This window comes from Oxyura jamaicensis, chromosome 26 (genome assembly GCF_011077185.1).
Source record: "Oxyura jamaicensis isolate SHBP4307 breed ruddy duck chromosome 26, BPBGC_Ojam_1.0, whole genome shotgun sequence".
Taxonomy (NCBI): Eukaryota; Metazoa; Chordata; class Aves; order Anseriformes; family Anatidae; genus Oxyura; species Oxyura jamaicensis.
Window position 1 is genome coordinate 6,452,292 of NC_048918.1, and position 11,655 is coordinate 6,463,946.

General features: G+C 49.2%; 1 protein-coding gene across 1 annotated transcript; it reads right to left on the bottom strand.

Moving 5' to 3' along the window:
• Positions 1 to 60: 60 nt before the first annotated feature.
• Positions 61 to 10,508, bottom strand: AMPD1 (adenosine monophosphate deaminase 1). Its single transcript, XM_035346835.1, has 16 exons — positions 10,360 to 10,508; positions 8,801 to 8,812; positions 6,934 to 7,108; positions 6,264 to 6,429; positions 4,976 to 5,138; positions 4,529 to 4,748; positions 3,889 to 4,018; positions 3,414 to 3,608; positions 3,048 to 3,179; positions 2,787 to 2,950; positions 2,530 to 2,656; positions 1,905 to 2,068; positions 1,433 to 1,553; positions 807 to 980; positions 522 to 632; positions 61 to 362 (listed from the first exon to the last, which is right to left on the bottom strand). The coding sequence occupies exons 1-16, from the start codon at positions 10,379 to 10,381 to the stop codon at positions 207 to 209; spliced, it is 2,232 nt and encodes a 743-aa protein (XP_035202726.1). The 5' UTR covers positions 10,382 to 10,508; the 3' UTR covers positions 61 to 206.
• Positions 10,509 to 11,655: the final 1,147 nt, after the last annotated feature.

Consider the following 11,655-nt stretch of genomic DNA (forward strand, 5'->3'; position numbering starts at 1 on the left):
GGGGCGCGGCAGCCCCGCCCCGGCCCCGTTCACCCCGCCCCGCCGCACCCCGCAGGCCGCTCCAGCTGCTGGCAGACGCCGTTTAATGGCCGGCGGCTGCCGCTGAGCTCCCGCGGCCCTGTCCGCACCCCAAGTCCCGCCGCTGGCCGCAGGGGGCCCGGCCCCGAGGCCCTTCCGCCGCGGCCTGCCGCCGTCTGTCCGTGCTCCTACTCGGCTTTCAGGCCCTCGGCGATGAGGTTGAGCTCGTAGCACCAGGTCTCGTAGCGGTAGGCCATGCGGATCTGAGCCACGTTCGTCTTCCGGATGTCGTTGCCTTGGGGCCCCTCCTCCTGGTAGTTCTCACCCAGGAACTTGGCTTTCTCCTGCCGCACACAAGGCAGGACACCGATGTTCGCGGCCCCCTGCCAGTAGCACCCAGGGGAAACACTGGCTGCTGCCACGCAGGGCCCGGCCCCGAGCAGGCTACTAGAGCTGTGCTCCTGGTCCCTTCAGCCGAGCCTGCCCCCCCTGGGGGCACCTACCTCATGGGACAGGCTGCACTGCAGGACACTGTTCCTGGCGATCTCACACATGTCACAGGTGCTGAGCTTGAAGACCTGGGCAGCGATAGCATACTCCTCCATCAAGGGCTCCTGCAGCCAAAGGCTATGTTAGAGGCCAGCTGCTTCTGCCTGTGCAGCCCGGCTGTCCCAGAGACGGCCCATCAGGCCAGACCCTCTGCCAACGCTGCTGGCGCTGCTGACAAGCCAGGCCCACGCACTCCAGTTCGTGTTCAGATAGTGAGAGGTGATGAGCTGACACACTACCTTGGTAAAATGAAACTGCATGGGGTCATCTGTAGAAAGGGACACCATGAGGCCCTTCTGGTGGAAGTCAGGCAATGGATTCTTAGCATATTCCAGGAAGAGACTGTTGTTGCTGAGCGGGGACATAGCAATGGGAATTTGGGCAAGGAAGTATAGATACTGCAACACTGGACTCTGCAAAGGAAAGCAGAGTTGTCAGGTTACAGATAAAGCTGCTGAGACCTCCATCTCTTCAGGCTTACACCTCAGATCAACCCAGTTCCTCAGCCAAGAATCGGATACACCGTGCTTGAGTCACACAAAAGGGCAGGTAGGCAAGCTAGCAATCCTCCAGGGCTCACCAGGGAGCATGAGAGACCAATAGAGTTGAAATCTGGATGATTTTAGACCTCAAGTGATTCCAAAGATACAGATTTATCCAATTATAGGTCTGTAATGCTGAACCCTTTGGAAATGTAAATACATTTCACAACTGCATCCCGAAACATGCCTGGGGAAACCCAGGGAATCATGCAGTATCTGCCTGAAGCCAGGCTGTTATCTGTCAGCTGAAAGCAGAGAATCAGCTGTGAACATGTTCTCCTCTGCCACTCCTGGGCTGTTCTGTGGCAGACTATTCCACTCACCTTCTTGAGGTTGAGACCATGGGAGATGTTGTCTGCTGTCATGAAGGCTGCAAGCAGATGTGTGATGGCCCCAGCTTCCCCACAGTGTGGACGGAAGAGGAACGTGTTCATACCACGCTGCCTAAGCACATGGAAGGAGGACTCTGAGCACGTAAACAGGGTTAAGTGGCATGCGTTGCAATATCCCTTGACTTCAGGTCCAGCTCAGCCCCTGCCAGCGTGTCCCCCAATAACCCAACTTGACCTAAGAGCACATTACTTGTTCTCCTTTCTTTGCTGTGCATGCAATGAATACATCTCTGCAATCCTAATGTTTTTTTACCCTAGTCCATCACATTTGCTACTGAGGAGTGTTTGGAAATTGCTCTGGGACATGAAGCTCCAAACTACACTGGTGGCAGAGCAAGGAGGGCCTCTGCTACCTTCTGCCAGTCCATCAGGCAGCTCTCTCTTAGCAGATCCTGGGCCTCACCTGCGTAGGTTGTTGAGCACCAGGATGTTGGCATACATATAGTATATATAGTAGGTATAGGATGGGTTCTTCTCAGAAGTCCACTGCTCTGGCTTTGGACTTTTAGTGGAGAACATATGTCCGCTGTGCTTGGATTCATCATCCACGCTGTCAAATCCAGTGATCTGCTTGGCAAAGTAAGAAAAAAAGCTGTATCTCAAAGCTTCCCACTTCATCGTGCCCAGGTAGGCTGCCTCAGCCTGCCCCACTGCAGCTTACCATAGCTTGGCTGTAGCCCACACCCCTGCCCTACCCAGGAGCAGAATTGAGGAGTAAGGTTGCAGACCTTACTCCTCACAAACCCCTAAGCTCTATCAAGGGGTAGAAAGAAAGCTCACATTAAACCACTTCTCCAGTAGGTAAGTGGACAACATTTCTTACAGTCCCACAGCAGCCCAGCCCAGGGAGCCTGACCTCTTCCTTCCAGCACTTCTGGACATACATCCTTTCCCTGAATGTGGCAGAAGAGCTGCAAACCCACTGATGGCATGTTCCATGTCAGGCAAAACCAATGCCCTACTTCTTGTGCACAAACAGGAACATCAGAGCTCACCACACCCTGACAACATCATCAGGTAACACTCACATGGCGTAGAAAGACACTCAGCTCCCTGTGGGTTTGAGGATTGACAGTTGCCTCAAACACAGGAACAAAGATATTTTCCAACATCTTCCCAAAGTGTGGGAGGAAATTCTGAGATCTGAACACATCACTGTGGACAGAGATGGGGATTAACCACTAGCAGAGGGATATGGCCCACTCTTCCCATAATCCCTTCGGGTAAAGGAATAAGTTACAGCATGCTATAAGGCACAGTGCTCTCTCAGAACCACAGCACATACTAAATCCTAGGTACTTGGATCATCCATTTCATATTGGGGGAATAGACCCGATGCCTGTTGAACCAGCTGGCTAGCTTGTGCCACTCCTCAGCTGATCGCCCATAGATTGAGAGGCGAGGCTCCGCATACTGGTACTTGGCATCCTCCAGATCAGAGCCAACCTCCTGAGAACCAAGATAACAGACAGTGCACAGGGATCTTCCATCCCCCAGGCACAGCAACCCCACAAATTAAGTGCTTTCTCCTCCCCTATATTCCTACCTTGATGATGGTAGCAAAGTACTCGCCATTGATAGCATTTTCCGTCTTCAGATAGAGATCACGCAGCTCGCTGGCACCCACAGGGTTGTACTTGGCATTGAACTTGTCAAAGCGCTGAAACGTCTGCCGCCCCTGAAGTAGAGGTGATTAGGGGCGAATCCTGCAAACACATGCTGGGTCCAAGCATACCACCTGGGCAGGGACTGATCTAAAGAACCCAGAAATCTAGGAGCTACTAAACCCTACCACAAACACCAATGTGCGCAGTGTGCCATGGGAGTACACATGAAGGGGGAAAAGCTATGCTTGTGGGGGTGGATGAGAATGATCTAAGAATAGTTCTACAATAAGTGCCCTACCACTTACTGCATGGACGTCCAGGGAATCCACTGTCAGGTCATACGGGTGCAGATTGAGCTTCTGGAAAAGCTCTTTCAGGGTGAGCTGTTTGCCCTTGGAGTCATAAACTACACGGTCAGCATCCACACGGTAAGATTTCTTGATAAAACGCAGAAGGTGTTTCTGGTTCATGCAGGCTGCAGCATGGATGTGTGTGTCCACCTGAGAAGGCAGAGGGACAGTTATCCAGCTTCAAGATGGGATGCTTGGGTACCACCACAGGGAGGCTAACAAACCCCTTAAGTGAGGCCAAATTGTGTGGGGAGCATGGCTCAGCCCAGCCATGGCATAGGCCAAAAGCAGCCGTGTCAGTCCCATCCCGTTAGCAGGAGCAATGCAGGTGTCCCAAACCTTGACTCTAATATCTACATGTCTCAGGGAGGGGTGGGTACCAAGACAGCTCAGCTGAAGGGTCACTAGGGCTGTGAGCCTCACCATTTACCTTCCGGCAGTTGTAGAAATCACGGTGGGGGTTGTTCTTCAGCTCTTTCATCTCCTCCATCTCATTTAGCATTTCGTGCACCTGGAACTTGGATGAGAGGAACTTCAGGCGTCGATGAGCATAGGTCTTACTGGTAAAAGCAAAGGGCAGAACAGTGACTGGGCACAGCCAAATGCACCAGGATGGAGCTTTCACCTGACGTGGAAGTACTCATGTTGCTCTAGCCAGCCTCCCTGTGGTGCTTCTGGCTGTATCACAGAGCTTTGCAGGAAGGTCTTACCAGGTACGAACACACCCACAGTGGGTGTCTCCAACCCCTGAACACTGACTTTGCTCAAGACCCAGCTAAGATTGCTGACAAAGGCTAAGGACGCTTTGGTAGCCAGCAGGCTGCGCATATGGCCAGGTGGGATCCTGAGGCCGGCCATCCCTCAACAGTGCTCCTCCAAGGCCTCTGCCATAGAGGTCTAGGTCTGGCAGAAGTTTCCTATTCAGGCTTCCAGCCACTGGGCTGGCATCAGTGGGTTCCTCGCTCCTTTCAGGGAGAGGAAGGGGCAACTTTAGCTTTTTCCTGGTCCTCCTGATCTGATGAAGCAGTACCTGTTTGGCTGCATGCAGCCATGCTAGGCTGGGCACTTACACAGGCCCCTGTGCAATCAGGGCCAAGAGGAAGTTCATGTCATCAACAAAGTGCTCCAGGCAGGGGTAGGGCAGGTCCTTTGGCTCCTTTCTTCCAACTGCTGCCTTGTCACCATAGATGTAAACTACCCCATCCTTCATCTCGACATGGTATCCCAGGTCCTCAGGGAGATTCCCAGTTTCAAAGGGATCTTGTCCATCCTTCACTGGCGGAGTGAACACTGGACCAAGGGGAGAATACCATGGGGCACAGGCTATCAGCCAAAACCCCACAAGCCTGCCATGCTCCTCCAACCCCAGCAGAGGGCAGGAATAGCCCCAGCACTGTGACACAAGCAGCAGCCTGGGTAAGCAATCTCCCCATGGCGGCACTCCACAACCCCTTTCTGACACCTGGCTGTCCCACGCTGAAGCAAAAGAGCAAAACCCTTCAGGTGTCTAAATGTACCTGGGCCAGCATCAGTTGCCCTCCAGACATCACCTTCAATAGCACGCAGGTACTGAGATGGGGTCCTGGGGAATCTCTGCACAGACTTCTGCATGTATTTCTCCCGAATGCACAAGGCACGGTACAGGCCTTTGCAGACAACTTCAAAATCTTCAACTGTCACCTGCAACAGAGCTTTTGTTGAATGCAACCACACAACAGGAACCCAGCTGCTTGTGAGAGACCCTGGTGCATCAAAATGCAACGAGTACAGCTATGTTTACAGCAAGTTACAATCATCACCTCCCTCCCACTGCTCTGCCTGTGCAGGACGAAGAACGGATGATGGGCAAAGCCTTGGACATGGCAAAAGGAAGTTCCTCAGTTCCAGAACAAATGAATTTCAGCTGTCATCTCTTACATTCCTTACCTCAAGCTGTAGCTGACACTGAAATAGAAGCCAGGCCTAGTCAGAACACTGGAAGCTATTTTTGGAGCCCAGGCTGAAAACTGAAGCATGACCAACAACATGCACTGAGCCAATATGTCAAGAATTTGTGATTTACTGCACTGACAAGTGTTTTGGGCATTTAAGATTGGTGAGACTGGAGCAGCAAGACAGAATACCAAGCAGTAGTTGCAGCTAGGCACAGTCATGGCAGAAGGAATGTGCCTGCGCATGGATGGAGTTTCAGCTTCCCCTAATGGCTCCTCTGCTATGCGACTCCAAGCTGAGCACCCTGCCCCAGCCCAGGAGGAGGCAATCTGCCATCAGCATCTCTTAAGCAGCACAAACACAATAGGAGGCTCTGGAAGAAAGGAGGAGGAGAAGGGGGAATTAGGACAAGCTGTGTTAACAGTGCTGTCCAACAAGTTCTAGGTGACCCTGCTTGAGCAGTAGGGTTGGACAAGATGACCTCCGGAGATCCTTTGCAACTTCAACCAGTCTGTGATTCTGCAATATGTGCACAGGTCTCAGAAAGGCGTAGCTGTGTGCAAGCTGGAGCAGGCTGCAGCAGAACGAGCATCTCCTACCCTTCTGTGTGCCCCAACCCCTCCGTACAGAGAACCTCATGGGAAGCATGCAGCATCCCCAGAGACTCCTTAGGGAGTTCAGCTCAAGATCCTCCAGGGATGCAGCAGGACACCAGTAGATGCTTATGAGACACAAACAGAGCTGGAAGACACAGACTGTCCCCACTGCACCCAGTGAAGACTCCTGTGACAATTGGCACTTATGAGGGCCAGTCAAGAACTAGGTGAGGTGATAATCAGCATGGGGAAGTTGAATAGCCATGCAAGTACCTACCCCAGAGGCATAATCCCCTGTGATCTGTACCCTCTGGAAGTCAGGCACTGTTTGGTACAGGGGGGAGGTAGAGATGACCTCATCAATAGCGGACAGTCTGGTTATAGACTTCTGAGCAACAGGGAGTGCCAGTGCAATTGTCTTCAGGCGGAGCATGCGCTTCTTCCTGCCAGGGAGGAAACCCTCAAGCAAACAGCCCTGACTCCGTGGCCACACACAGGTCAGGGGCACTTACCAGTCACTTTCCAGCTGTGCACAACATCAGCCATCTCACTGGTGCTTTCTGAGCACCTTAAAGAGACACTGCCAAGAGTAGAAGCCACAACACACTACATGGCCACAGACTTTCAAAAGCACACACAGTCTTTGGAGGTTGCACCTTTCCAGAGAAAGGTCTTCCAGCTCTCCAGCAGAGCTGTGGCCATTGCGGTGCTAGTGCTGAGGTAACAGGCCAAGGGTGTCTTTCTGTCCATCAGTGGGAACACTTGGAAAGGAAACTCTGAAGCACCTGACAGCTGCTCTGGGATTACCAAGAAAGTAACCCATTTTGGGTGTGGTGAACTGTTTTCACAGACCTTGATTCATGATCCCCCTGCTTCTTCCAATTCTGGCTAGGGATGAGCAAACACTCCTCCTCTCCCTCTCCCCTACTACCCTGGTTGTTGCTCACCGCTTTTCTGCTGTGGAGGAACTCTCCTGAAGCATCATATGCGTTCTCATCTCGTGGCGCGAGATGGGGCAGATCTCTTCCACATCAAAAGGAGAGATCTCTTGCCTGATCGCCTCATCTTTCACCTCAGAGGCAAAGACCTTCTCTGCAAAGGAGCGCATTGCCTCATCCATCTCTGCAAGGAGAAAGAGCAGGATGCAGGGTCACGCAGACAGCCGGCTCCCAGCCACCCGAGCAGGAAGGTGCTCCTTGCTGTCAGCTTAGAGCTCAGTTCTCATCTCCTTAATACACCTCCACCCCACCTGGAAGACTCTGAGCACCCCCCAGACTTTTTAACAAACTTACAGGGCCTGTACCACACATTGTGGACTGGAGATATACCTAGACATCCAGAGCACACCAGAAAAGGTAAACACAACCCACCGTCTGAGAGTAGCACAAAAAGGCTGAGAAAGAAGCAAGACCTTGGGAAGGACACTTAGGAGACTATGCACTGCGGGAAGAGGGAAAGACTGGCAGAGCCCTTATAACTCCAGGAAGTCCAAGGCCCACTTGTTCCACAAGGCATCCATGCAGGATGAAGACAGAGGTGGACATGGAGATGGACAAAGCTGGCAGCCAAAATAGTTTCTGCCATCACAAGGCAGCTGAATAGTTCCTAGCTAGGGTACCAACATGTGGCCTAGACCCCTCTCAGCCCATCACATTTAGCATCCTGCAAAGGTGCCAGATAACATGGCTCTATGAAAAGTCCCCATGGACACAAGGTTGGTTGGAGTTTTAGGGAGCAGAAGAGGATTGTTAAAAGCCTTTCCACTGCCAGCAAAATACCATAAAACAAGAACCTAAGGGCTCTTCTGGGAACATCTCCTCAAAGCACACACTTGCATAGCAGCATATGGACACTAGCCGAGCAGGTTTCACTGGCAGTTGGCAGCTCAACATGAAGCATAATGAAGATCGATGCTGAAAGAAGGGCACATGGGACCACACCATTGACATGTCCAACAGGACATCATGGTAAGCAGGTGAGGACCAAAGCAGAAAGGAGTAACATGCATGACAGAAATATGCTACACCTAAAAGAGATTTTCAGCATTGAACCTATCCAACTTCTGCTCCCACTGGGTCTTGTGGGGGAACAAAACAGCATACTCCTGAGTTTACAGGTCTGAGATCCTAGCAGTAGGTTAGTTGGGAAACAACAGTGGCTTCCTTTCCTGCTACTCTATGTTAAGGCAAAGGGGTTTGTGCTAAGCTATAAACACATGGGCAAATTTTGGCACTAGGTCCATTTCTCAGCAGTGCAATGTCACAAAACCAAGATTTCAGTAATAAATAGTTGGTGTTGACATATATTAGCAAACAAAATAGGAAGACAAGGGCAGGGACATAATACTCTGGGTTTCAGCCTAAGTAAAGAAGGTGAAGCATTGAATCTGTTCCCTTATGGATCAAATCCACTAGGAGCAGGATGCATTCAAAAAAAGTTAATTCAGGCTGGATCTCTGTTTAGGGAAAAAAAAAAAAAAAAAAAAAAGTGTGAAAAAAAAAGTGTGAATAGGCACAGGGAAGTCACAGAGCGTTTCTCCTCCTGCCACAGAGGAAAGCAGTCCTCTAAACAGGAGCCTGGGGGTACTAGGACAGTATTTAACAAAAAGCAGCTTCATGTACCAAGGGACCAGAAGTTCCAAACCATTCCATGAAACAGTGAGGGGCACAACAGGCACTGCTGAGAAAGCATCTTCTTGAACTGCTAAAAGTTCACCACGATCATGTAACTGCTGTTTGTTTCCAGTGATCATGTCTAGACAGTAACACAGCAGAGCATTAAAAAAAAAAAAAAAAAAAAAAAAGCAATACTCACCTTTCTCTTCTGCTGTTTGAGATGAAACAGAAACAAAACAAAAACAGATGTGATCAGCCCTTAAAAATCTAAACCTTTTTTGCCTAATCATCAAATCAGTGATTTAAAAGGGACTGGTGAAGTACAAGTTTAGGCAAAGCCTTCCACTGACAAAAGAAAGAACAATACTTGTCATTTTTTACACTACAAGGATGTCATTTCAGTATACGCTGTGCCATGATAATAGCTTCAGCACTATGTGTGTAGACAAACCACACTGCGAATGCCATCCAACTGAGGCTCTTTTACAGAGCTCAGATCTGGCTTCTGCCTTACAGAAAGCTCTGGGTTTTCCTGCAGCTGTCCAAGGGGAAGAATATTTTCTAGAACCTAGATCATCTCAGTCAACGTTACAAGCAACTAGCAGATACCTAGCCATCTAATAGGACCCAGCTGTCTTGGAAGGTCTACCCCTACACCTCTGTTCAGGGACAGGGATGCAGAACAGCATAGAAACAACTTAAGAGGGCAAAACACCATTCTCCTACCTGAACAAAAGAGCAAGTATTTTAGTGACTCAGTGCCAGGTCTGCTTTGCTATCTGTTTTTTTTGGCCGTGACCCACCATCCTTTATGAAGATCAGGATGGATAGTGATTTCAAATAAAATGTTTCGCTTTCATCCTCCTGCCACCTATTGTCACATCTCCACTTATTCACCAACAGGATCAGACAGCTGAGACACTGCAACTCCACAGATTTTTCACTCCTGGTCTTACAGGGTGGCATTGACATTTTGAGGGTGCTGCAAAATTGACATTTTGAGGTTCCATCTGATCCAGAAAATTCAGACCTGGGTTCTGGCATCACAGCCCCTAGCTGCTGACTTTCCAAAGTCCAGCCTGCATTTACAGTTCAAATGCAGTCCTGGTATTTGAACGCCATGTATTCATTTGCGAACTAAGTATCCCAGAAATGCCTAGTTTGACCTTTCATTTCTTTAGTGGATGAAAAATACACTCATGAAGGTCATCAAACTCCCACTGATGTTTCAGGGCACGGCTTTAATACCAGCTTCATTTACCAGGACATATCTGTCACACCACAGAGCACTGCTATTCTAAACATGCTCTTTCTTATCTATTAGGTGCTTATGTTCTTCAGGGCTCTGTAATGGCAGTCACATGCCCTTGTGTGCTGCTCTGCAAGGCCTGATCAGCCCTACTCCTGATACCCGGGAGGTTTCCCACCCCCTGGGGACTGCAGCACCCCACATCTTCTGAGCTTAGCCAGGTTGACTGGAGACTCCTGAAAGCCCTTGGACCCCTTCTTCAACAGTTTCATATCAGGCTACTGCAGGGTGGACAATATTATTCTTCAGTATGAGCAGGGCAAGATTTAAGCAATACCACCATTATTTTGCTGCACTATCCAAAAATGCCTCCATGCAGGAAGAAAATGCTCAAAGACCCCATTTCAGTCCCCTGACCGGAAAGACAACACACTACCAAAATCTCAGAGGCTGTAGGCTAATGAGCCTGCCCTGTTGCTGCCTGTCTCACTGCTTGCTTTCAGACCTACCTGGAATTTTCACCCGTGACATCTTTGCAGCAAGTTTGCAGAACCCCAGGTAACACCCTGCTGTAACAGAGCACAAGTAGCTGAGTGAGTGCACAGCAGCCTAACTTATTTTACTGCTTTCCCTTCCCTGTAATTAGACTCTCCCACTTTAAAAGGAGAAGGGAGGTGAACTGCAGGACTATTTAAAGTGCAGCCACAAACACTTCCACTGAAACAGGTGAAAGCAGGGCTCAAATTCAAGTTAGGCTTTCATTTCACATTTAGTAGAGTTTTGCCTGTTGTCTGGCCAGACTGCCACCTCCCAGGAAAATGTGAGAATATGAAAGTCAATCTTTTAAGAGAGACTAAAAACTGATGTCTTCCATGTTAAACCAATGATTTAGAGGAAATCCCTAAGGCACAGGGCTGATATTTTCATCATAACAGGAGCTGTGGACCAAAAAGATAGGTACACATTATGTGGTCTAACCAACTACTGTCCCATTCATAGAAGATTTTCCCTGAGAGAAAGATCTACTTGAAAGACTGAATTTTAGCTGCAGGAGTTGTACAAATGTCCTCACAACTTCTCAGGTGTATGAAATGGGAGGAAAGAAAAAAAACACATAGGGAGCTATAAGGTATGATTTTGTTCCTGATTTTTTTTCAGGAACTGCCTTTATATAACTTTGTATCATAGCAAGATGGTTTTCAGTCATCTGGCAAGCCTACGTGTCACCTGTCTCTGTAAGTGATTGTACCATAACCAAGGCTTACCAGTGACCACAATCCAAGGTGTGCGAAAAAAACTCCCCTAAACTACACAAGGTGGCTTGGATTTGAAAGAGCAGGGTATCAGTTTGTGAAGTGCCTCCTAATGTCTAGTTTTAAGCAGATTCCTTCTAGTATACTGGCAGCCAGGACTGTACCCAGTCCTTTAGGATCTCCTCATGAAGTTGGAAAACAGCTCCTGCCTGAAGAAAATGGCCAGAATTTGTACTGCATATTGCCAAGGCTAGCTCTGAGCTTCTGTCTCAGTTTCCTGGTGGGCAGCGGTAAGCCTAAACAGATCAGGATACAATGGTTTTGATTTGAAACAGGGCCTTTTCTTATTTGTTTATACGTCAGCTCTTGATGGAGTTGATAAACTGTATTGGAATTAGGACAAATCAAGCAAAGCATTCAAGGCCATGTTATCAGAGTCCTGCTGATGATTTTAAATGTGACTTTGGTCCCAACAGAGAAGGGAACAAATAATCAGCACCCCTGGAAAAGACAATATTGTCTGGAATTGCATGCACATAAGTGCTTCCTGTG

Excerpts from the sequence above, each read along its gene's own strand:
- AMPD1 (XM_035346835.1), bottom strand. The coding sequence starts at position 10,381 with ATGTCACGGGTGAAAATTCCAG. Across the intron at positions 3,180-3,413 it reads ATTCCCTGGACGTCCATGCA|GGGCGGCAGACGTTTCAGCG; the intron begins GTAAGTGGTAGG and ends CCTCTACTTCAG. Across the intron at positions 1,554-1,904 it reads GTGCTCAACAACCTACGCAG|GCAGCGTGGTATGAACACGT; the intron begins GTGAGGCCCAGG and ends CCATGTGCTTAG.